The sequence below is a fragment of the Triticum urartu genome, chromosome 3A (assembly GCF_056163025.1).
Source record: "Triticum urartu cultivar PI428250 chromosome 3A, HENAU_Tu73, whole genome shotgun sequence".
NCBI classification, from domain to species: domain Eukaryota; kingdom Viridiplantae; phylum Streptophyta; class Magnoliopsida; order Poales; family Poaceae; genus Triticum; species Triticum urartu.
In genome coordinates, this window is record NC_141875.1 from 55248319 (window position 1) to 55273058 (window position 24740).

Sequence of the window (24740 nt, forward strand, 5' to 3'; positions counted from 1 at the left end):
CTGATGTTAATGCTTCTTTTATAACTTCTTAAAGCTGCATTGGCTATGATGATGGTGGACAACTGACTGAAATAGTGAGGAGGCGCCCATATAGTGTCATCCTTTTTGACGAGGTGGAGAAGGCAGATCCCTTGGTGTTGAACGTTTTTATTCAACTTCTTGATGATGGTGTTCTGACTGATGGCAAAGGCCGGACCGTAGATTTCAAGAATACTATCATCATTATGACCTCAAATCTAGGAGCAGAGCACCTAACAGCTGGAATGGCTGGAGAAAGCACAATGGAAGCTGCAAAGGAGCTCGTGATGAAAAAGGTTTGTGAATACCATATTTGCTGCTGTTAAGGCTCTATACTAGTGTGACCTACTGATGTGTCATATATATATATATATATATATATAGAGTGGAACTATTCTAATCCCAGGATTAGAATAACTATTTGGATCACAGCAGCCCTATATAGAGCCCGAAGACAGGTTCCCGAACTTCCCTGAACTGCCGGCCCAGCCCGACAGAATCCCACCTGGACCCCGATCCCGACAGAATCCCACCTGGACCCCCGATCTCAATCGAGCCGCCCCTCCCCAACCCCCTCCTCGCCGCTCCTCCCCTCGATCTCCGCCGTGATTCGCCGCCGAAAATCCGCCGGATCCAGCGCCTCCTTCCTTCTCCAGATCCTGGCCGACTGGATCGAGCTCCGCCCCCTCCGACTCCACCTCCTGCCCGACCGTCGGCACGGGCGAGCGAGCGACGGCGGACGCCGGCGCGAGGGAGCCCGCGTCGCCTGGAGCCGGCGGAGCCGGCGAAGCCGCCGGATTTCTGCGACGAACGGCCGCCATGGACTTCCGGAAGCCTCATCCTCGGTCCATCGTCGCCGCCAGACGGCTTGGCAGTGCTCGTGGCAGCCAAGGCGCAACCTACGGCGAACAATGCACCCAAGGAAGCATCTCGGCGGTGGAGGCCGCATCGGCGGCGCCTTCAAATCTAAGAACGGTATATGAATTTCCTCACTGATCTTGCCTTCTTCCTCAATCTTGCCTTCTCTGATCTTCTTGCTTCGTGCAGATGAACTTCGCGCCCCCTGCAAGACATGGATTTCCATCGAATTCCTCTCATACCTCCACGACGAATTGTTCTCAAGCTGGCCTATCAGCTGCTGGAAAAAGGTTGGCCGACCTTCTAGCCAGGGTATGGTTGAACTTCTTCCTTCCTTCGGTTTGTTATTTGCTTACAGCTATGTGAAGTTCAGGTGGTGTGTGAGCATTAGTCCAGGCTACAACAACTTTTTTAAAATCTGCGTGCCTACTTACAACCATGTGAAGTTCTGGTAGTGTATGAGCCTCAGTCCAGGCTACAAAACAGTATTGTAAAATCTGCCTGCCTGCTTACAGGCATGTGAAGTTCAGGTAGTATGTGAGCCTCAGTCCAGGCTACAAACACTATAAAATCTTCCTGCATTCACATTCACATGTGCAAAAAGCCATGTGAAGTTCAACTAGTAAGTGTGCTAGAGTTCAGGTTGCTATGTGTCTGGTTCTATGCAAAAAAAAAGGAAAATAGAACATGCATGTGATATGACATGAAGGTCAGGTTGGTATGCACTAGCAGTCCACCCATTCAAAAACTCATGAAGGTCCAGGTTTTTTAACTGTAGACAGTATTTCCCCTTTGCAAAACAAGAAGTTCAGGTTGTGGAGAGTGCTTAGTTCAGGTACATATAAGTAATCAAAATATTGTAGAATTGAAAAACATGATGTGAAGTTCATTCTGTGAAGGGTGCTCAGTTCAGGTACAAAGGCGTTGACAGATGCTTAGCTCAGTGCATAGTGTGATGGCTCTCACCACTTTTATATAGAGAAGTTCAGGCTGTGAATAATGCTAAGTTCAGTTACAAAGGTATATGCAGATATAACTTGTGTGCTAATAGACATTTTTTTCTTTTATGTCAGCAAGACGAGAGACGCATGAAGAAGCTTAGAAGTTCCTAGCAGCAAGTACACAATCCAAAGCCTGTACGCGTTGCACCACCCCCTCAATGGGTCACACCTCAAACGCACCAACACCAATACCAACCTGCTCCAGACCAAAAATGGATGACACCCGAAACACACGGATACTTCCAAGATGCTGGGTCACAGCCCTATCCGCACAGCTTTGCGCCTCCACCTAATTGGGTGACGCTGGAAATCCCCCGCGGATTCTTTGTATCCACCAGCAAACTCCTAAGCACGCCGATGGAGGAGGGGGTTAGCTCAAGTCCTGCGTGTAACTTTGGAGGTTATCCTGGTGTGCCTCATTAATGCCAAAGCGAAGCAACTAAACCGGATCCCAGGACAAATCCAACAGCAACACACACGCGGAGGAGAGTGATCTGCACACTACCACTGTTTGATCCTGCTGCTGCTCCTACAAGTCAGAATTCTACGGGGCATAAGGTAGATGGATTGCTTCACAAAACAAAAGAGCAAACCAAGACCAGGATTGCAATACCTCCACAACCACCTCAAGCAAAAAGGACGCAAACAAGAGAGAGGCCATCTTTAGCCCTCCTTCCTCCTCGTGATCCACTGCTGCATCCTGCTATGATTACTCCGCCATGCCCCATCCCAGAGGGACAACAGCAGACACCAGCGGAGTTGCGATCATACACGCACGTAAGTGAAACAAAAATATATTTATATACGCATCTTGTATTATCTGCACATTTTCTGCTCCCTCCAGAATAACAAGTTCATAAAATTGCATTTTAACATGCTATTTGGATTATTTTTTCTTTTTCTACAGACGACGGATCTACTGGATTATCTAATACCAAGACTAAAGATGCGATTCAAAGATGTAGAGAAAGCAAGGGAATTTTATAACAGATACGCCAAGCACGCTGGTTTTGGAATCAGGAAGACGGGTGGAAATGACAACCACAAGTATTTTGTTTGCGCCTTCCAAGGGATACACACATCTTCTGTTTCAGAGGCCAACAGGAAGAGAAACAAAACATCGCAGAGGACGGGCTGCAATCCAAGAATGAGGGTGAAGGTGCAGGAGGATGGCACATGCGTGGCAGTGGACATTGAGTACAATCATAATCACCAGCTCATGCAAACTGATGACATGCTGGTATTCTTGCACTCACACAAGAATTATGACCCCACTATTCTGGAGTATGTAAAGCTCCTGCAGTACCATGATGTCAAGCACACAACAATCATGTCCATGCTATCTGAAAATGAAGATGGAAGCTACTTCCTAAGCATGACCGGACGAGACCTGCTAAACCAGTAAGTATTCAAACACCCACATGCTGCAATGTAAAATAGCATCCTAGCTCACAACCCCTTTGATAGCAAAAATAACAAATGCATGTTGGTGTGTGATTTGTAGGAAAGCCATGAATGCAAGGAAAGATGATTTGGATGATGTATTAAAACTTGTTTCATTCTTCAAAGACATGAAGGCAATAAATGATGAGTTTTTCTATGACATCCAAGTGGACAAGGACAAGTCAATTAAAAACATTTTCTGGTCCAATGCAAGCTGCCGAGGAGCCTATCAAGACTTCGGCGATTGCGTAACATTTGACACGACTTACAAGACAAATTGATTTCATATGCCCCTGGGAGTGTTTGTTGGAACAAACCATCACTTGCACTCAACGATATTTGCCGTTGCCCTGATAAGAGACGAAGATGCAAAGTCATTCAAGTGGCTGTTCGGTACATTTCTACGGTGCATGAACAACAAGCACCCAACTTGCATTCTAACAGGTGAATTAAAAAAAAACTCCTTAAGTTTCATCATCTTTTTCAGTCTATGGGTCTCAGTTGATTGGGTACATTTGTTTTTTCTGAAAAATATGTAAAAAATGCAGTTCAACCACTGTTAGCACAGAAGTCCAACTAACAATACAAGAAAGCAAAATTATCTGTCACATGTTTAGAAAAAAATTAGTTATGAATGTGAAGTTCAAGTACATGAATCATAGAAGTTCAAGGACGAAGCTGTTAGATAAAAATATGTAGAATGTTCAGAAAAACATAGTTATTTATGTGAAGTTCAATCACTGCTACCACAGCAAGTTCAACAACACTGTTGTAAGAAAATTTTTGAGTCTGACACTACTAGTTTGTCATACTACTAACTGTGAAGTTCAAGCACTGGTACCACAGAAGTTCAGCAACACTGCTGTAAGAAAAAAATACATGTGACATTCTTAGATAGCCATACTACTAGATGTGAAGTTCAATTACTTGTGCAACATAAGTTCACCATCAGTACAAAAAAAATCAAGTTTCATTTTTTTTAATTCAATCAGACCAGTGCCCATCGATGGCGAAAGCTATACCACAATCATTTCCAAACACCGTCCACAAGCTATGCCGTTGGCACATATTGAAGAAGTACAGGGAATACCTCACGTTGCTGTACAAAAAGTATAAAACATTCAAAGAGGAGTTCACAACTATATTGAACTGGCCGCTGATGGCAACAGAGTTTGAAGATGCCTGGGCTGAACTCGTGCACAAGTACCACCTGGAGAACGACCAGATGATGATGCAGCTCTGGTGTGATCGGAAGATGTGGATTTCAGCATATTACAAGAACATTTTCTGTGCTAGAATGACTTCCACACAATGAAGCGAGAGCATGAACCACGTGCTAAAGAAAGGGTTTGTCAAGGGGACCCAGAACCTACACAAGTTTGCTAGGCGGGTCAATGCTTGCATACAAACTCGGATGCAGAAGGAGAACGAGCAAACAATGACCAGCATGGTATGATGACAAGTACAAAACACCACCATTATGTTATGTTTACCTTCAACATGTGCACTTTGAATTTTAAAAAATGAAACCCATATGATTCTGCTTCGACTAATATCTTGCTTTTTGACATGTGCAGACCAATCCTGTGACAAAGACAACTTACGGCTACGAGGAAGACATGTCTATCAAGTACACGAGAGCCGTGTACACCGAGATGAGGAATAGGATGAGAAAAGCCACGCTATTTCGCGCAAAGCGTACAGTAGAGTCCACTAAGTACCTTGTGTACTACCACAACAAGCCCGGCCATGATGATGAAGAAAGATTTTCCTGGTCAAAGCATGAATTCCAGGTTGTAGCTGACCCAGACAATGAAATATACGAGTGAGAATGCAAGCTCTGGACACACACAGGTGAGCGGGAAAACAAACTCATTAAATAGCTAGACTAGTAGTATCATATCAAAATTTATGAAACTCATTGCTGGCTCACAAACTATGTATTCTGCATTCATCGCAAAATGCAGGCCTGTTCTGCCTTCACATCATGAACATACTGGACTACCTGAAGCCTGACAAATTTCCAAACAAGTATATCCTCAAACGGTACACAAAGACTGCAAAATCATAGCCAACCTTTGATAAAAGGGACTACAACACAACCGCATCGGATGGCAGCTCAAGGCTATCGAAGCAAGACATCTTGTTGCAGCTGAATTTGATGGTTAACAAGAAAGCGATGAGATGTGATCAGCAGTATGACAGAGCCTACTATGTTCCCAAGAGGCTCGTGGAAGAGCTTGATGCAATACATTCAGCAAATCGAGCGGATGCTGACGAAAGGATGGCTGAAGAGGACGCTGAAATTGAAGATGACCTTCACTATTATGCAGCTGAAATGCTAAACGCCGCCGCTGAAGCCAACCAATGCAAGCAGGGTGATGGCCAATCAATGGAGCAGCGACAACAAGAGACGATGAAACTGCCACTGTATTCTGAAACAAAAGGTAGGAAGAAAAATACTGCAGCAAAGAAAAGTGACAAGAGAGCGCAAATAAAGGCACCACCTGCAGGAAGAGTCGTGGTGCTCGATGAGAATGGAGTGCCACTTGGACACAGGAAATGTAGTGTGTGCAACCAGGTTGCGGGACACAACAAGCTGACCTGTCCAACACTCTTGGAAAGAAACAATGCCGAGGAGGTCAAGCAACCACAATCTCAAAAACAGCAACCCAAAGTTATGGAACAAAAGAAGGGACCACACCCACAGAAAGCAAGCACCAAACTTTGTAGCATATGCAAGGAGTATGAACCACATAATGCAAGAACATGCCCGAAGCGAGAAGATGCTGAAAAGACAAGCAAAAAGCCATAGAAGAAACAGAAAGCAAAACCCAGAGCCAGCAACAAGAAAGAGGTGGAAGAGGAAGAGGAAGACGAAGACACCGTCGAAGAAGAGGAAGACGAAGAAGAAGAGAACGATGAAGAGAAGGAGGAAGAGGATGATGAAGAGGAAGAGGAAGAGGACGATGAAGAGGAAGAGGAAGAGGACGATGAAGAGGAAGAGGTACATGTCAAGCAAAAACCTATACAACCAAAGCCTAGGAGGAGCGCAGGGCTGATGAACAGTTAGAATAGGTCAATTAACACAATGCAAACTTATGTCATGTCAATGTCCAGAAATATTATGTCATCCCCTTTTATTGTTGAACTTTCAAAGAAGTCCCGGTAACACACACTGTGAAGTTCACGTAGTATTACTGCAGAAGTCCTGGTATGTTATGAGATGAAGTGCTGTGCTGATGATGTACTGCATGAAAGAGCAAGCAGTAATAAAATGAAAAACATACACTGTGAAGTTCAAGTAATATTACTGCAGAAGTCCTGGTATGTTATGGGATTAAGTGATGTGCTGGTGATGTATTGCATGGAAGTGCAAGCAAGAACAAACATGAAAAACATATACTGTGAAGTTCAAGTAAGCTTACTGCAGAAGTCCTGGTATATTATGGCAGGAGGTGCTCGTGTTGTATTCCATAAAAGTGCAACTAGCAAATAATCATATAGTACTGAAGTTCAGGTCAGCTTATAGAAGAAGTTTTGGTATATAAAAATCGATGTAGGAAAAAATATGCTTAAAAAATAAAGTTTCACTGCATAAACTAAGGTTAGCAAGCCTAAGACAACGCGTTCAAATGTGAAGTTCTGCTTGGATACGTGCAAAAGTTCATGTACAATGCGGACAAAAAAGATAAAGAAACGTCAACAATATTTCTGCACAGATTTACATATGAAATACGTCTGCACTTGAAAAAAACACAAAAAAACAAAATATAGATTCTAGGCAAAAGCATACATATTGGTTAGGTTGAACATTACCAATACATTACACAAACACAAAATATCCTCTCCATCTGAAACCACCAGCCCAGCCACATCTCAAAGCAGAAGTTCAAGTCTACGATCATATGTTGGGAGCCCGAAAATAAACAACACAAAAAAATCAAGCAGCTAAACCAAAACCGAGGCAGAAGTTCAGGTACATCTGTTGGGGTAAAAACATTCAACACATGGATACTGAAAAACGACGCAGTACATTGAAATTCACAAAGCCAAATCATTCTTCACACCAAATGCATTTTTCCACAATATCATAAGTAATAGTGCTACACCTATAGATACACAAATCACTAAAAACATTCTTACAACCAAATCTTTACGGAATTGTTCCAATCATTATCAAACCTAAAAATCTGTATGAAATCAAAACTACAGATGAAACTAATGCTTCGAATTCACGGGCCAAAGGACTGGATCTCTTTAGGGAGCTCTGAACCCACGACTTCATTCTTCTCGCTAAAAATCAGAGTGTGCATGAACTCAGCCTTCCAGTCATCTGCAGCAGCCTGCAAACAAAAGAAAGGTGAAAACGATGGTTTAGTAACGGATATCTAAAACCACAGCAGGAGTGTCTCAGCAAAAACACACAAGAATAATCAAAGGATGATGAGACAAGAACAAAAGACAGAACATACTTCCACATCACCAAAATCTTCAACAATATCATCGCCATCATACGAAGAGCTGAACTTCACGGCAAAGAAACCACAATCATTACTCTTCAACTTTCGGGCGTCGGATAGATGAGGGTAACTGTATTTTTTCAGGGGAGCGATAGGAGAACGGCACTTCAAAGGAAATCTAGATGCTCTCTTGGAGGAAGTTATGTTCCCAGACTCAACTGCCGGTTTCCTCCTGGTGATGACAGCATTCTTCCCACCTCTACCAGCAACAGTACCAGCAGCACATTTGACATTCTTCGGGTAATCAATCTTCTCAAAATCATCATCGAACGAAATCACTTCTGCTTCGGCTGCTTCGATTGCATCAGCCTTCCTGTAGCACGGGGTTTTTGGAGTACCGCGAATACCACCAGCCCGCTTCCCCAACTTGGAAGGAATGAGGGTCCGAGGTCTATCATCTTCTATCGGAGCTGTACTCATCGGTTCCTCCCTAGGCTGGTATTCCTGTGACCCGAGGAATGAGTAGTGGTAATCGGTCAACTCCAACGGATCCACTGTCAAAGAAAAAATGAAGAGAAAACATCACCATTAAAAATACAACTAAAGTTTAGGAACATCACAATGTGCAGTACAACTAATAAAGATGACATGGTTACTACTCAAGCTGACCTAAAAAAATTAGTTGCAGTAAAAAACTAAATGAAGTTCAGGCACAACCAGAGGCACAATTCAGGATAAACCGATGAACTGGAAATCATTCAACTACAGCTAACAAAACCATAGAAAGGCATCATCTCTGAAGTTCAATTATAAAAGAAAATTCTCATGTCCATTTAAGCAAAAAAACACACAAGCAAAATTAAAAAAGATAGAAATGAAGTTCATGTACAAAGAAAATGCTCCTCTCCTTCCGAAATCAGCAGCCCAGCCAGACCTCAAGCAGAAGTCCAAGTTTAGAGAAAAATATGAAGTTCAGGTAGAATAAAAGATGTAGTGCAGGTAAGCAGTACAAGTTCCAAAATACTTACATGTGTAGTAGCCAAACAGAGCTTGGAAGTCTGTCTCAAACAGGTTAGAAGAAGCGATTGAGTACAGCCACGTCTTCCTGATATCCCCGATATTCTCATGGGAATAATTTGCAAGAACCCCGTCATGATACGAATTAACATTCGTAAGCATGAAGAATCCGCAGTCGATACTGCCATCAAACGAAGTAAAAAGAAATAGTGTTAGGACAGAAAAAGAAAGCCAATGAATTAAACACGTCACAGCTTAAGTACAACTACAGTTAAACAGATGTGATAAAGAGAAAAAGTCGAACTCATACTTGTTTTGCTGCTGGGGGACATCAATCCAATCCAGAGGGAAATTGTCGATGCTAATAGGACTGAAGGGTGTCTCCCTGTCGTTGCTGGCATCCTTCCAAAGCCTCTTGATGTTGTCGGTCATCTGTCGAAACAGTCGTACCGCACATTCATCTTTTGGTCCATAGTAGGAATCGAGAAGCTGGAACCTTGAATTCTTCAGGTCAAGGAACACCGACACCCAATGAACGACACCGCCCATGGAAGCAGGAAGCTCAGGCGGGTCAAAAGTAGGGAAAACAACCTGAAGCATCATAAACACACGAATCATTAAAAATGAAAATTAATATCAGAATGGTACAAAAGAGAAATAAAACAAATATTAACACAGTGGATCGCACTGCAAAACTAATATAGAGGCAAAGAACAAGATATTGCAAACCAAATCATGTGCATCCATGCTATCTGGACCACTCGCCATGAAGTACTTCCTCACACGGGAATCAAATTGACCTCTGAAAATCTTGTCCTAAAATAATGCAGACAACACCAACATATGAAAAAAATACAAAAATGAGACGAATAAGTTTTAACTAAAATGGTAAGGAACAAAACAGAAAAGAAATCACTCTATGGTTGACTTACACAAACCCAATACGGCAGGATGAGTTTATCCGATCCCTGGTACTTCGCACGTAGATAATAGAGTGCACACTCAGCCACATTAGATGTAAGCATTCCGCGAGGACCAAAAGATATTGCGACTTCTTGAACAGAAGCTTCACACTCCTTGTTTTGGAACATAATCATTGATCTAAAAACAAGCGAATAGAAAGTAAAACAAGTTAAGCAGTAGGAACTCAGGAAGTTCATAACACATGTTAGCACAGAAGTTCAGCTATATCACAACAGGCAGTACAGTACAAAATAGGCCAGAAGTTCAGCGCCAGAGAAGCAAAAAAAACAAGAAGTTCAGGTACATAGAGTTGAGAAGTTCAGCTATGAAACCACAGGCAGTTCACAGGGGGTACATGGATGATGTAAATGTTGAGCAGCTGCACTCACCTCTTGGAACGGTCGCTCCTAAGCCTAGTTACACTGTAATAAAAGTCATCAACCTTCTTTCGCACGACAGCAAGGTCACTATCTGCTCACCAAAAAGAAAATAGCAATTAACAGCAACACTCAAAGCACATAGATTCACGACAGTTTCAATTAAGACCAACATTCAAGCACAAACATTCAAAACATAAGCACATCTCAGCTGCTACATCAGAAAAGATAAAACACAGCATCATAGACATCACAACCCATGCATTACAAACATCCACTCACATAGAAAATAGGTTCACTTAAAATTCTTTACAACCCACACGACAAACAACAAAACCAGAAGTTCAACTTAGACCACATAGGCAGTTCACAGGGGATATCATGGACTAAACCAAAACAACAAAGGGGGAAGGGAATGGGAAAGAAGAGAGAAGCATGCTCCTCTCTTCATGGATCCTTGCCTAGACCAGTGGCAGCACTGGAATGATCAACCTCCTCTCCATAGCTATCGCTTTCGGTATCTTCATCGTCATCTCCAGCAGACGTTGCAGCGTCGTCAGGAAGGACACCAGCAGCAGCTGGAGCAGCTGGAGAATCTGAAACAAGAAAAAAATTTGGTTGTGCCTGCACAGCATTAACATCAACTGATGGCTCTGCTGCAGGAGACTTCTCCGGGCTTGCAGTAGCACTACCACCAGTTTCAACAGCAGACTCAACAACATCTTTCTCCAAAATGATGTCTGCAGTTGTCTTGCCCTGCTCAGCATTTGAAACCTCGGCGACAATGGACGACTGAGGTTCAGTCAGGACCACCCCGTCGGAGCAGCCGGTGCCTGAGACGGACATGTCTGCAACGTTCTCTGGAGGAACACTAACATCATCATTCTGCTGCTGCAAAAAGAAACAGAAAGTCATTACATAAGTGCTGACTGAACCTCATGCACAGGAGCAGCAAGTCCGTCTCAGGGGCAACAAGACAAAATGGACAAGAAAAATGGTACCTCATTTTCACTGCCATGAACCTCATCAACTATTACGCCACTAGCCGGAGCAGGTTCATGCACAGGGGCAGCCTCATGCACAGGAGCAGCTTCATGCGCAGGTAAAACATCCTCCTCAACCCTAGCATCATCATGAACAGCCTAAAAAATAAAAAAATCATTTAAAAAACAAATACCTAATTAGCAGAAGTTCAGATTGCACAATCAGAGAAGGTTCAACTATCACAACTGACACATAATGAAAGTCCAAAATACAGTAAACATAGTAGGTCAGATATCAAACTACTCTAAGATACAAAAGGGAACAAAAAAAGGCCAGTCATCAAAGTCATGGAAGTTCAGGTGCTGTAGCAGTTGAAGTTCAGGTTCAATAAATAGATAAGGTCACCTAGTAACGCTACTGCTAAAAAATAAACAGGTTACGGCACATCAAATCAACAACGCTCGCCTATGACCACAAACAGTAATAACTGAAAAGCTAACATTTAACATTGAACATTAGTGCAAACCTCTTTGGTATGCTCCACGTGGCCTCCTTCACGACCTGAACGAACAGAATCCTGCCTCTGAATCTGTCTCACAACAACACTTGCCTCATCTTCAAAAGGCTTGCAACGAGCATCCTGCATTTCCTTGAACAACCCAACGCTAGTCCGGAGGTGGGAAGTGCTCTGACGAAGCTCTTCAAGAAATTTAGCTTCAATACATAAGACCTCCTTCGAAGACTCAGCATCAAACCCGTGCCCGGGAGGAAGAATCCCATCAACGCGACTAAGACGCTCAGCAGTCGAAGGAACACGAGCCAACTCCCCACAAACAGTTTCAAGAAGACTGTCAATCCTAACCAGAGAAACATTGGCAGCTTCAAACAAATCCTCGCAAGAAACGCTACCTGCAGCACTCACACGGGCAGAAGAACCTCCTGGATCTATAGGGGGCACCAGTATTAACATCCCGGGAGAATTCAAATCTTGGGGAACTCCCACTCCCTAGGCCGGCAGAACGAGGCATAGTTAGAACAGGACGTTCAATAACCCTAAAGAACACAACCTCAGCCTGTGTCTTCCACTGCATACAAAAACAAAAGTCAACGCGTCAGAAAACAAATGAAGGAACATGGGAACAAAAAATATACAAGACAATACCAGAAGTTCAAGGTAAACTACACAGGAAAGAATAATGCATAGAAACACTCATAGGTAGTCTCCCAAACACCCAGTTGGCTGGGTCATCATCACCTTTTGTGACCAAGTCAGCCGCAGCAAGCTCAAGAAGCTTGGCCTGATCCATGAAATTGATGCGAGGGGTCCTCAAGTCAATATTAGGCGTCTTGCCAATGATAAGGCAGTCCAGATACATAAGAAGCGGCGGGATGGCACAGCCTGTGACAGCTTTTCCTTTGCTAGTACCTTGCTGATACGTAACAACAGCACTCCGAATATCTTCAACAACCAACTGGCAGTAGTCCATGTCTGCCATATCCTCAAACACAAGGTTCTCAGCCATTGCTGCCTCCCTCGACACTCGTGTAGACGTTCCAGGGATAACCACCTTCATGAAAACAATAAGGTAAAACACCTGCAGAGCAAGATCATCCTTCGTCTCATCCTTCACAAGTTCAGCGAGGATATTCCGCAAATCCTTTGTCTTGATGTCATCACTCCTAGCATACCCAAGCTTGCCCTTCAACCTCATAACAGCATCATCGAAACCATCATTCGAGGGCCTAGGGGGGGTACGATTACCTTGAGGGAACCCAAAGAGATGGTGAACAGCATCACTTGTAATACGTATAACCTTATTCACCTCACCCATGTCCAAAATCATGGTTGAAGGGTCAATCCTCGTGTAGATGTTGCCCATCAAAGGACGAGAAATGTTGGAATCAACCTTCAAGTCAAACACACAACCAAAACCAGCCTTGATAACCCTCGCCTTGTGCCTATCTTGTAGCATTTTCGCACACGTCTTGACCTCTCCTAGTGAGCAGCGAACTGTCTTGTTAAAACGTTTCGCCTCACCTCCTCCTTGGCCACCTTCTTCGGGCGCTTTGCCTCCTCTCTTCCTCCTCTCAGGCCGCTGCACAAGCTGATACTGAAAGAATACATTGACAAGGAAAAAAGGCAGAACAATGAGACACACAACCTTCACCAAAATTCCACTTATGCCTACATATACGCACTACATCTCAGAAGTCCAACCATGTCTACATAGGCAGTACAACCATGTATGAACACTAGTCAACATGCTTTCAAAAAAATGTTGGAAATTTACAAAAGCAGAAGTTCAACCATGTATACCAAGGCAGTAATCAAACATGTATCTCAGAAGTCCAACTATGTCTACATAGACAGTACAACCATGTATGAACACTAGTCAACATGCTTTCAAAAATGTTGGAAATTTAAAAAGCAGAAGTTCAACCATATACACTAAGGCAGTAATCAAACATGTATACAAAACAAGTTGAGCTAATTTCTTCATGTATATACCCAGAAGTCCAACTATGTACACAAAGGCAATAAATACCATAAAAGCAAAGCACGTCGGCTAATTTATTCGTCTATATTGAGATGGAGCAGAAGGTCAGCTATGTATGCCAAGGCAGTGCTAAAAACAATAAAACTACAGCAACAACGACAAATGCTCTAAAAATAGTAAACATGAGACATTCATACCTGATTAGCGGCAGCATCATCATTGACGTCGTCCTCGTCATCAGCATTGAAATCAGCATCATCCTTGTTCTCTGGATTGACACGAGAACGCTTCTTCACACCCTTGTTGACCTTTGCAGGTGGAACCTTGCGCTTCACGCCGCATTTCTTCCCCTTACCAGATGCACCAGCACCAAGCGGAGAAGGTGCAGGCGCGACAGTGGCAAGCACACGAGGACTACGGCGTGGCGTACCACCAAGGCCTAACCCTTCATCTTCAACAACTTCTGCAGGCCTTGAAACACGTGGGCTCCTCCGAGGAGTAACTGCACCAACTACTAGCTTCCTCGCAGTAGTCTTCTTGATTTTCTTCTTAACAGGGACAACCGTGCCATCACTACCCACTACAAGAAATATGTCAACTTATGACCACCACTATTGGTCACTGAATGGTCACAAATTTCCATTTATGACCTTTTTGTGACCAAAAACATAAGGTCAAAAGCTGGGCGTCGTAAACTGACTATAGCGACCTTTCTTCTGGAATGGTCGCAAACGTTTATGACCAAAAAAAGGTCGTAGATTTAACGACCAACTGTTTTGGTCACTAGCAATCCGACCACACCACGTCAGATCCACCGTGGCAAGCTGACGTGGCAGACTTACGACCAAATGAAAAGGTCGTAAAATAGAATCAGCCCGGTCCATTTCAGCCGTCTTGATAGCCCAATAATTCAGCCCATTTAATTTTTTTTCTCTTTATTTTGCTTATCTGCATGGGCCTGGCCCAATAATTTGGCCTTTTATTTTATGGAAATGGAGCCTTTTTCTGATGATTTTTTTATATTCCACTATTGTTTTGGGCCACAGCCTTTTTAGTCTAGTTCGAATTTGGGCCTTGGCCTTTTTATTTTCTGTTATGCAGCCTTTTATATTTTTTTCTTACAGTCATTTCTTTTTTTAGGCCCAAGCCTTTTTGGTCTAATTCTTGTTTGGGCCTTGGCCTTTTTAGAGCCCAGGTTCTCATTTTGCATAACTATAAACAGAAAGGCCCAGGTGCACAAGTGATCCACAAGTGATCCACAAGCCCAGGTGCACAAGTGATCCACATAACTTCACAGAAAATAAACAAAATGATCCACAAGTGATCCAGGTTCACAAGATCACATAACTTCACAGAAAGGCCCAGGTTCACAAGTGATGACATAACTTCACAGGATCCATGTGCTCTAGTTTAAACAGCAAAATGCAATAAAATGCAACAGCTCTCAGCTCAGCTCCCAGGTTCACAGGTTCAAAATGCAACAACTACCTTAGCTCAAAGACAAAGAGGTTCATAGCACAGCCATCAAACTACCTTAGCTCCAAAGAGAGCCATCAAGTGGGCTAACTTCTCTTCCTGTTCTTGAGACTTCTTGCGCAGCAGCTCAAGTTCCTTGTCGCGTGCAGCTTCGGATTCTTCCGCCTTCATCTTGATTGCCGCCAATTCTTCTTGCACCAGTTCAGCTTGAAGCTCGGACCTCTCCAGCTTCTGCTCAAGGTCACGAACATGAGCAGCAACTTTGCCGGAGTTGTTCCTAGATGACTGGAGCCCAACATTCCCGAGGAATGTGCTTTCCTTGGCTTTGGTCTTGAGGACTTGTTCGACAATTTCAACAGCAGACTTTGGCTCTTCACCTTCTGGTATCGGCGCTTCCTTCATTTTTTCCATCTCAAGCTAGCATATGGAGGAAAATGATAGGCATTAGTGGGAGATCTATTTCACATTTTGCAAACCAAACCAAGCAAGAGAAACCAAACCAGCACACAAATGGATTATTTGAAGTAATCAAACCAGCACACAAAATCTATACAAGAAGATGATGACTAGTGACCTGGAGACATGCAATTGGAACAATATGATCACTTCATTAAGCCTAGAATGGTGGTTCTATATAAGATGGCTTCCCGAGTGAGACGATCATCAAACTAACATTCAGATCAAATTTCATCATATCATAAAAAATGCATCAAATAGCTACAGCAAGTTCTGATATCTTTGTTGAACTATCAAACAACATCAAAGCATGGAACATAGCATGTGTTCTTGACTGGCTCCGAGTCAAACAACATCAAATCATCAAAGCTGGCTGTGAATCAAACAGGGCAAAGCATGGAGTGACTTACTATAGCAGTCTTGACTGGCTCCGAAAACCCGTGCTTCTTGCTGTTGTGGGTGGCCTTAAACAAGTCAATCGCAGACAGCTCCTCACCCTTACGCTCTTCTTTCTGAAATGTTTTTCAACAAAAATCAAAATGTTATTCAGCAAGAATCAGAAATGTTATTCAATGAGGAACCAAAGGTAAGGTCTCTAGAGAAGAGTTCTCACAGTGGCAAAAATGTGTGTTGTGTAGTGCCTGGAACCAGTTCTTTGATTGTACACGACTTTTTGTCGATTCATCTTGTTCGACAAACAGGTTTCCTACAAAAAAGCATACTGTCAGCATGATCTTGCACTAGCATATCATGTGCAGAACATAAAGCATCAAACAAAGCAGAGACAAACCTTGTGTCTTGGGGTAGACCACATCTCCACCAGAGCTTGCCATTCACCATCCGTTAGATCAGGCACCGGAGACTTAATGCTCACTTTATTTGCGGCTACGGTATCAAAATACTTCTTCTTGATCTAATGGCGTCTGTTCTTTGAATATTTCTGCAGAATATCTTTGCACGAGGTCTTGATGGTCTCCGAGTCCGTGTTCATCTCAAAATTTGCCTACCAAGATAGCAAACAAGGTAGGAACAATATTAGTGATCATGCATAGGTGTAACAGAAAATAGATAGCACATTAACTATGAAACAAGTAGCTTACAGCAACTTTCCCAATGTAGTTCTCCAATAGACTAGCATTTTTTGTATAGCTTGAAGTGAGGAAGAACCGGAAGATGGCTTTTTGCAACGAGTCCACACTCAGAAGCAAGCTTTGCTGCCTGCAGATGCTTCTCTGGACGAATCATCCCTTCGGCAATTTGGATAGGCACCTTGCTACCAAGCGACTTGGTGATCCTCTCTAGCCCTCTGCCCTTTCTAAGTCTAGTCTTGGAAGTCATTGCATCTGAAAATGAAACTGAACTCATAAATTAGAATAGAAATCAACAAATGCAGGAATCAACAAAAGCATACATGATCATTCCATTTGGAAAATGCACTAGTAAAAGATAGCATTGCAAAGGTCAACTTGCCTGATTGAAGCACAAGCTGCTATTCTTCTTCATTGATGACAGCGTTCCTGTTAATAGAAGGTGCAACAGGGCTGAGGTCTGTGTGGACAGTGCCTGCTTCATCAATGCAGATGGTTCCTGCTTCATCTAGGCAGACAGTGCCATTTCCATCCATGCTGAGAGTGGTTCCTTCATCCATGGGCGGCAACTCATCACCCGTTTGCACCGAGGTCTGAGAGTCCATGAGCAGCATACTTTCCTGATGGTCCGTCGCAGTCGCCATCCTTGCTTTCTGCCTTGTGACTCTATCAAGGGCAGGTTCATCAGGTTCCAGGATCCTCTTTTTTTGTCCTGGATCTGGGGCCATCACCCTTCCTGGAGGCATTGCAGGAGATGTTTCTGAGCTCTTGTGCTTCTTGCTGACTGTCTTCTTAACACCAGGCCTCTTCGTCCTAGATTCCTTCAGTGCCTCGTATAAACAGCACGGAAAAAAGCATTAGAACACAAGAGAAATATGTGAGCACAAGGAATAACATAGAATAACAGAATCCCAACCCTCCAAGCAAGACAGAGTTTGCACCCTAACAATCTTGTTGACTACAACATCATCCACTTCCTCTCCATCAATAACTTCATCCTCCTTAGGATTGTACTCTGGGTCATCATTGATAACTCCACTACCCTCTTGAACCTCATCACTTCTACCTTCTTGTACACCATTTGTTTTCCTAATCATCGACGCTATTGCACCGATGCCAAGGGACTGGAACATCCGATTGTTCCTCATGATATTTCTAGCCCTAACCTTCTCGTACTCGGTGAGAGGCTCTTCTTTGCATGATACAGGAAACATAACTATTAGGTGAATGTTTGGAATGCATGGACAGGCAGCCAAACATATCTTATGAAATTTTATTATCATTTAATCCTAGTTATTCAGGTAAGGAAGACTAACAGCACACAGGCACAATAAAGCCAGCTTATTCAGATTGCAGCAATACATTTCACTTAGCATATTAAGACACAGATTTTATGAAACTGGCCACAAGGAGCAAGTTGCATACCAACGGTTGGCCTCATGCTTGACCTTGTCCTCCTTGCCATGGATGATCTTGAGGTGGTGCTTGCAAAATAGAATAAACAACAATCAGATACAACAGGGATAAAGTAAAATGATGCACTTGTATCAATAAAGGAAAGCATTTGGACCATCATGCACATACATGTAATACATGTGAAACAAACTTGATGGATAAACAATACAGTGGTCTAGTGTTATTAATTAAGAAAACATGTAAGTGCACCAAACAAGCATGCATGTACACTAGGAGCAAGTAAGCAAAGTGCATAAGTGCTACTAATACAAGCAAGCAAGCAAAGTGCTACTGATAGAAACAAGCAAGCAATGAAGGAAAATGAAGAGAAGGAAGCAAGTACTATTGATACAAACCCTAATTAATAAGCAAGCAAGTAGATTCTTCTCCAAGTGCTAGTGATACAAGCAAGTAATGCCGATGGAAACCCTAATTAAGCATGTATGCCAGCAAGCAACATGTATGCTAGCAAGCAAGCAACATGAACTAGTGAATTGGTGTCATGTACACATGCTTAGACAGTCTGACAGGAAGCTAGACGAGTATATCATGAGGACCTTCAAAACAACTAGATGTTGCCACTGGTAAAGCATGAAACAACTATACTTGCAGCAGTACAAAAGCAGATGAAAAAACTATACTCAACTATTGATTATGTTGTCTCTACACACCAAAAATGGCTACAGACTAGATGACACAAGTTAAGACATTTTGACAATTAGAATCAACCTTGTATATTACAGCAATCAAAATTATCTAGCACCAATCTAGTATATATTAAAACTAGTCATACTGCCTTAACACAGCAGGAATTCCAATACCACAATAAGTACTAAGCATTCCCGTGTTCACTGGAAAGAAGAACACAAGCATCATGCACATATCATGAAAGAAGAACACTGCTACAAACCCCAGTAGTGCTACTGATAGCAAAGTGCTACAAGCAATCAAGTACATGTTCATACTAACCCAAGTTGCAAGCAAGCAAAGTGCATAATACAAGCAAGCAAGCATGGAAAGTGCTACTGATAGAAACAAGCATAGTGCTACTGACAGTAACAAGCAAACAAGGAAGGAAATTGAAGGGCAACAAACAAGAAAGTACTGTTGGTACAAACAAGGAAGCAAGTAGCTTCTTTTCGAAGTGCTGTTGGAAACCTAATTCACCATCTATGCTAGCTGAGTAATTGAACCATACACAAGCAAGTACTGATACAAGCACCATCAACCAGACATCATCCACTTCCTCATCCCCTAAAATCATCCACTTACCCATCCATCTCCATCTCCTAAAATCATGAACCCTAAACCATGAAGCGGACCAAACGAACCACCAGGAGGTCCTAACCCTAACCCCATGAACCCAAACCCTGACCCCATGAACCCTAACCCTAACCCCATGAACTAGAGGGAGATCATCCCCACGCAACAATAAACATGAACCCTAACCCCAAGAACCACCAGGAGATCCAGGAGACCTACCGAACTAGAGGACCTACCGAACCACCAGGAGATCCTAACCCTAGAATATCCTAACCCATGAGGGGGATCTACTAGAGGGGAGATGGATCCACCAGAGGGGAGGTGGATCCACCATAGGAGGGGAGATGGATCAAGGGAAGAAGTACCTAGGGGGAGATGATGTTGACGATGCAGCGGTGGTCATCGTCGATCGCGCCGTCGTCGATGTAGCCGCCGTCGTCGTTGATGTAGTCGATGTGGCCGCCGTCGTCGTCGATGTAGTCCGCGGCGTGGCGGGGCGGCACGGAGGAGGGGAGGGAGTGGGAGCGGGGCGGCGCGGAGCAGGAAGGTGCGGGGCGGAGCAGAGGAGGGGCGGCGCTAGGGTGGGGAGCGGGGCGGCGCGGAGCAGGGAGGTGGGGAATGGAGGGAGAAGCTAGGGTTCGTCGGGGAGAGGGGAGGGGAATGGGGAAATTTTTGGAGGGGAGGGGATGGGATCCCGCGTGTTAGTGGGAGAGGGAGTGGTGGGTCCTGCCTGGTAGTGGGAGAGGGAGTGGAGGGAGTGGAGGGAAATTTTGGGAGAGGGAAATTTTTGTGGAGGGAAAATTTTGGTGTGGGAGGGAAATCCTTTTGGGTTTGGGTGTAGAAAAAAATAGGGTTTTTTTGTAAACTTTGTAGAAATCATGGTTAAAATCATACCGAGTAGCTCAAGAAAACGCCGGTATTGCAAGTTTAGTATTTTTGCTAGTTGGTAGGCCACATTTGATGATGTGACGCGGAGGTCTCCCATTTTTTTGAATTTTTTACGGTGTTTTCAAAAACCGGCCGATTTCGTCGCGGCGACCGTCCATGGCTAGGGTTTGAGCCGTGCAAATCTGTTGTCGATTCTGTGATGGAATGCCTGCCTGTGAAGCTAAAAAGCATTTTTAGTGAAAATAACGGGCAAGCTATGGAGGACCCGCAGTTCAAATTCCAGCCGGTTCCAGCTGAATCGGCCGAAGGTGGTCCGAATTGCCGGGAGTAGCTACGAGGGTCGGAAATGCATGCTTTTTGGCGACCGTCCGTAAAATAGGGTCTACTTTGAGATAGACATGGAATGGCGCCGTTTGGGGTGCCCCTCCCTTTAGCCGCTTCACAAAAAACGCATGTCTTTTGCATTCAAAAAACGAAAACGGTTTTTTTTTGTTAAACAAGTTGGAACCTCGCTTTGGCAACATTGTTTGCCATCACAAGACGGAGGCATGCACCCAATTTGGGCATATTATCAGAAACTATTCAACGGATGCGGCCATATCATTGCTAGTTTGGCTTGAAAGCCATGAATCTTCGTTCGTGGTAGGTCGTTTTTGAGAACACTTTTTCAAGAAAACGCCGGTATTGCAAGTTTAGTATTTTTGCTAGTTGGTAGGCCACATTTGATGATGTGACGCGGAGGTCTCCCATTTTTTTGATTTTTTTGAATTTTTTACGGTGTTTTCAAAAACCGGCCGATTTCGTCGCGGCGACCGTCCGTGGCTAGGGTTTGAGCCGTGCAAATCTGTTGTCGATTCTGTGATGGAATGCCTGCCTGTGAAGCTAAAAAGCATTTTTAGTGAAAATAACGTGCAAGCTATGGAGGACCCGCAGTTCAAATTCCAGCCGGTTCCAGCTGAATCGGCCGAAGGTGGTCCGAATTGCCGGGAGTAGCTACGAGGGTCCGAAATGCATGCTTTTTGGCGACCGTCCGTAAAATAGGGTCTACTTTGAGATAGACATGGAATGGTGCCGTTTGGGGTGCCCCTCCTTGTAGCCGCTTCACGAAAAACGCATGTCTTTTGCATTCAAAAAATGAAAAACGGTTTTTTTTGTTAAACAAGTTGGAACCTCGCTTTGGCAACATTGTTTGCCATCACAAGACGGAGGCATGCGCCCAATTTGGGCATATTATCAGAAACTATTCAACGGATGCGGCCATATCATTGCTAGTTTGGCTTGAAAGCCATGAATCTTCGTTCGTGGTAGGTCGTTTTTGAGAACACTTTTTCAAGAAAACGCCGGTATTGCAAGTTTAGTATTTTTGCTAGTTGGTAGGCCACATTTGATGATGTGACGCGGAGGTCTCCCATTTTTTTGATTTTTTTTGAATTTTTTATGGTGTTTTCAAAAACCGGCCGATTTCGTCGCGGCGACCGTCCGTGGCTAGGGTTTGAGCCGTGCAAATCTGACATACTTAACATTGACATGTTCATATTACACTAACAAGCTTAAACCTAACATGCTGAACACCTTCTTAACACCTTCACTCCTCCTTCTTCTCCTTCATCAACCTGATGCGCTCAGAGTGGCGAATCCCAACGCGGATGTACTCCTCTACCACAATTGGCATGGTCCTGTCGCCAAGCTGTGGGATTGCAGGCGCCGCCACCATCGCGAGGTCGTCGTCCGCCACCACCATCGCGAGGTCGTCGTCCGCCACCACCATCGCGAGGTCGTCGTCTGCCACCACCATAGCAAGGTCGTCATTCGCCACCAACATAGCAGGGTCGTCGTCAGCCACCACCATAGCATGTTCGTCGTCAGCCAGAATAGGCTGCTCCTCGTCATCCCCGCTCTGCTCCTCGTCATCCCCGCTCTGCTCCTCGTCGTCGTCCCCGCTCTGCTCCTCGTCATCCCCGCTGCTGCTCCCATTGCCTGGCCAAATGCAACAAAGTGTGAACATGGTGTTGTCATCGTGCAGGTAGAGGAAGCCAAAAGGACAGGAAGAAGAGAGGCAGAGAGCTTACTGGCATCGTCGTCGTGCTGGTAGTACATGCGGCACATGGTGTTGTCGAACATCTTCACGGTGAACATGGCGTCGCCGTCGTAGCGGAAGACAAGGAAGTACCCGAGCTGTAGCTCATGGGCGCGGGCGAAATGCTCCCAGCCGGGCCCTAGGTACATGTGGCCTTCACCATCAAACACCACCAACACTTTCCACAGCCTGTGAAGCCCGCTGTCGGCCTCCCGCAGCTTCACTTTGTGGGGCTCACGGCCCGCGAGCATCTTCGCAAACTTGTCAGGCAGCCTCTGCAGTGAGGGTCAAGAAGTGGTTAATTGTGGCAATCAAGCACTAGACAGCAGAGTGATGATAAAGAAATGAGTGATGATAAATATACCTGCCTACTGCAAGATTTCTCAATTATGATCTCGAAGAACTCAAAACCTTCCAAGCCAGCCATCTCACTTCTACTCTAAACAAGCAATAGGAGAGGAAGAAGCACTTGTGAACAGGACTGGACATAAATAGGAACAGAACCAAGTTTATGATGGCAAAAGTGATAAAAATGAGAAGAGCAATGCACTTGTGGATATTTATGATAGCAAAAGTGAGAAAAAAGCAATGCACTTGTGAACATTTGGAATACTACTACTCTATCTACAATGGACCATATCTGCCCATGTGCCCATGTCTACTATAAATGGCAAACATAGCATCAGGATCATATCTACTATAAATGGACCATATCTACAATGAACCATATCTACTATAAATGGACCATATCTTCCCATGTGCTACATTTTGTTAGAACCCAGCACTTAAGAACCGAACCCTAGATTCTCAATTTAAACACACCTACCCAATACAGTCATGTACAAAACTGAACAGCTTTATAGTCGTCGATATGCGCATGAAAGCTATTGGGTTGACACCGATATAGTCATGTACAAAAATGAATTTAACACTAGAATTTCAGAGATTCAGAGCTATTTGCTTAATTTGCTTTGCTAGGGTTTATATAGCCAAAGGCCACTGGAGGCTAGATCCCCTACAAGTTTAACTGCTCCAGTGTGCCGCTGCATCTTTTTAGACAAATATAAACATGTTTATGTTAAAAACAAACAAACAAAATTGGAAAATACTAATACACTTGCAACATTATAATTGTTGGCATCATTTTTCCCCTTTCGGTCTGCCTTTTCTATTTCTGATGAATTCTACGTCACTGTGAAGAGAACTACAGGGAAACTAGCATACCTAGCAAGGTAGCACCACATCAACTGAACATGGCCAAAAGGGACCTAAACCTAAATGCCTAATTCAGTCTGCAAAATCCCTCTGAATGTGGTCCAATCGCTCGACAGTTGGGCTGGAATCAACAGAACGCACGCGCAGGCACAATACGACCATTAGCCATACGCGCAGGCACAATACGAGTAACTCCTAAATCAGCATGCTTGTTGGCCTTGTTGGCCTTGTCGACAAAGACCATGGGGGAAACAAAGCAAATCAAAGAACACGGGGGGAACAGAACGGACCTGGGGGGACGGCGACTGCTTGAGCTTGTTGGCCTCCTCTTGATCTACTACTCTATCTACAATGGAACCCTAATCAGCATGCGCCAGGGAACCCTAATCTAATCAATAGGAAGAGGAACAGGAAGGACTCGGCGGATTCATACCTTAGGAGGCCGTCGCTGTCGATGGAGGAGTGGTTCGCCAGGGAGGTCGTCACCGTCGATGGAGGAGAAGGGGATGCCAGCGGCAGAGAGGAGGAGTGGGTCGAGTGGATAATGGAGAGGAGGAGCGGGTCAAGTGGACAGGAGGAGTGGGGCAAAGAGTGGGTCCACTTGTCAGCGAGTTCTGTTTTGATATATTGAAAAGGGTTGGCATAGAGTACAAAACCAACAGCCTCTAACTAGCCCAGTGGTAGAAAAACAATGGAATAAGCGGCAGGTTGTGGGTTCGAGCCCCCGCTCGCCCAATATTTTTTGGTAGCTCAGGGGAAAAGGGTCGAGTGGGTAGAGTAGCAAAATGGCCCACTTGTCAGTGAGTTGGTCGAGTGGCCCACTTGTAAGTGAGGTCTGTGTTTGATACTTAACTGGTTTGATGATTTGAAAAGAGATGGCATAGAGTGGACGACCAGTAGCCTCTTCCTAGCCCAGTGGTAGAAACACAGTGAAACGAGCGCACGGTCGTGGGTTCGAGTCCCCGCTCGCGCATATTTTTTTTGCTCACAATGAAATGGGGCCACGCGTGGGATCAGATGGCTGTCTGATGGAGCGCGTGGGATCAGTGGTAGAAACACAGTTAAAACAGCTCTGAAAACATCTTCAGTTCACCAAAAACAACATCTTCAGTTCAAAAAACATCTTTAGTCCAAAAACAACATCATTTTGCAATCTTTTACATCACAACCAAAACTACATGATCACCAAAACTAAGAAAA

At 44.1% G+C, this 24740-nt stretch overlaps 1 protein-coding gene and 1 pseudogene across 2 annotated transcripts; one reads left to right on the plus strand and one right to left on the minus strand.

Moving 5' to 3' along the window:
* Positions 1-24740, plus strand: part of LOC125547915 (chaperone protein ClpB1-like) — a 57195-nt pseudogene that overhangs the window by 6661 nt on the left and 25794 nt on the right.
* LOC147978498 (uncharacterized) lies at positions 21762-23888 on the minus strand. 2 transcript variants are annotated; one of them, XM_087516614.1, is made up of 4 exons: positions 23831-23888; positions 22690-22759; positions 22318-22600; positions 21762-22225 (listed from the first exon to the last, which is right to left on the minus strand). In XM_087516614.1, exons 2-4 carry the CDS (start codon positions 22750-22752, stop codon positions 21834-21836), a joined length of 738 nt encoding a protein of 245 aa, XP_087372740.1. In that variant the 5' UTR covers positions 22753-22759; positions 23831-23888; the 3' UTR covers positions 21762-21833. The 2 variants fall into 2 exon arrangements, with proteins under 2 accessions (XP_087372740.1, XP_087372739.1); XM_087516613.1 differs by lacking the exon at positions 23831-23888 and having other exon boundaries at positions 22690-22861.

Coding starts and splice junctions, on each gene's coding strand:
- LOC147978498 (XM_087516614.1), bottom strand. CDS start 22,752: ATGGCTGGCTTGGAAGGTTTTGAGTTCTTCGAGATCATAATTGAGAAA. Junction 22,601..22,689: donor AGAAATCTTGCAGTAGGCAG/GTATATTTATCA, acceptor CCCTCACTGCAG/AGGCTGCCTGACAAGTTTGC. Junction 22,226..22,317: donor CCAGCACGACGACGATGCCA/GTAAGCTCTCTG, acceptor GCATTTGGCCAG/GCAATGGGAGCAGCAGCGGG.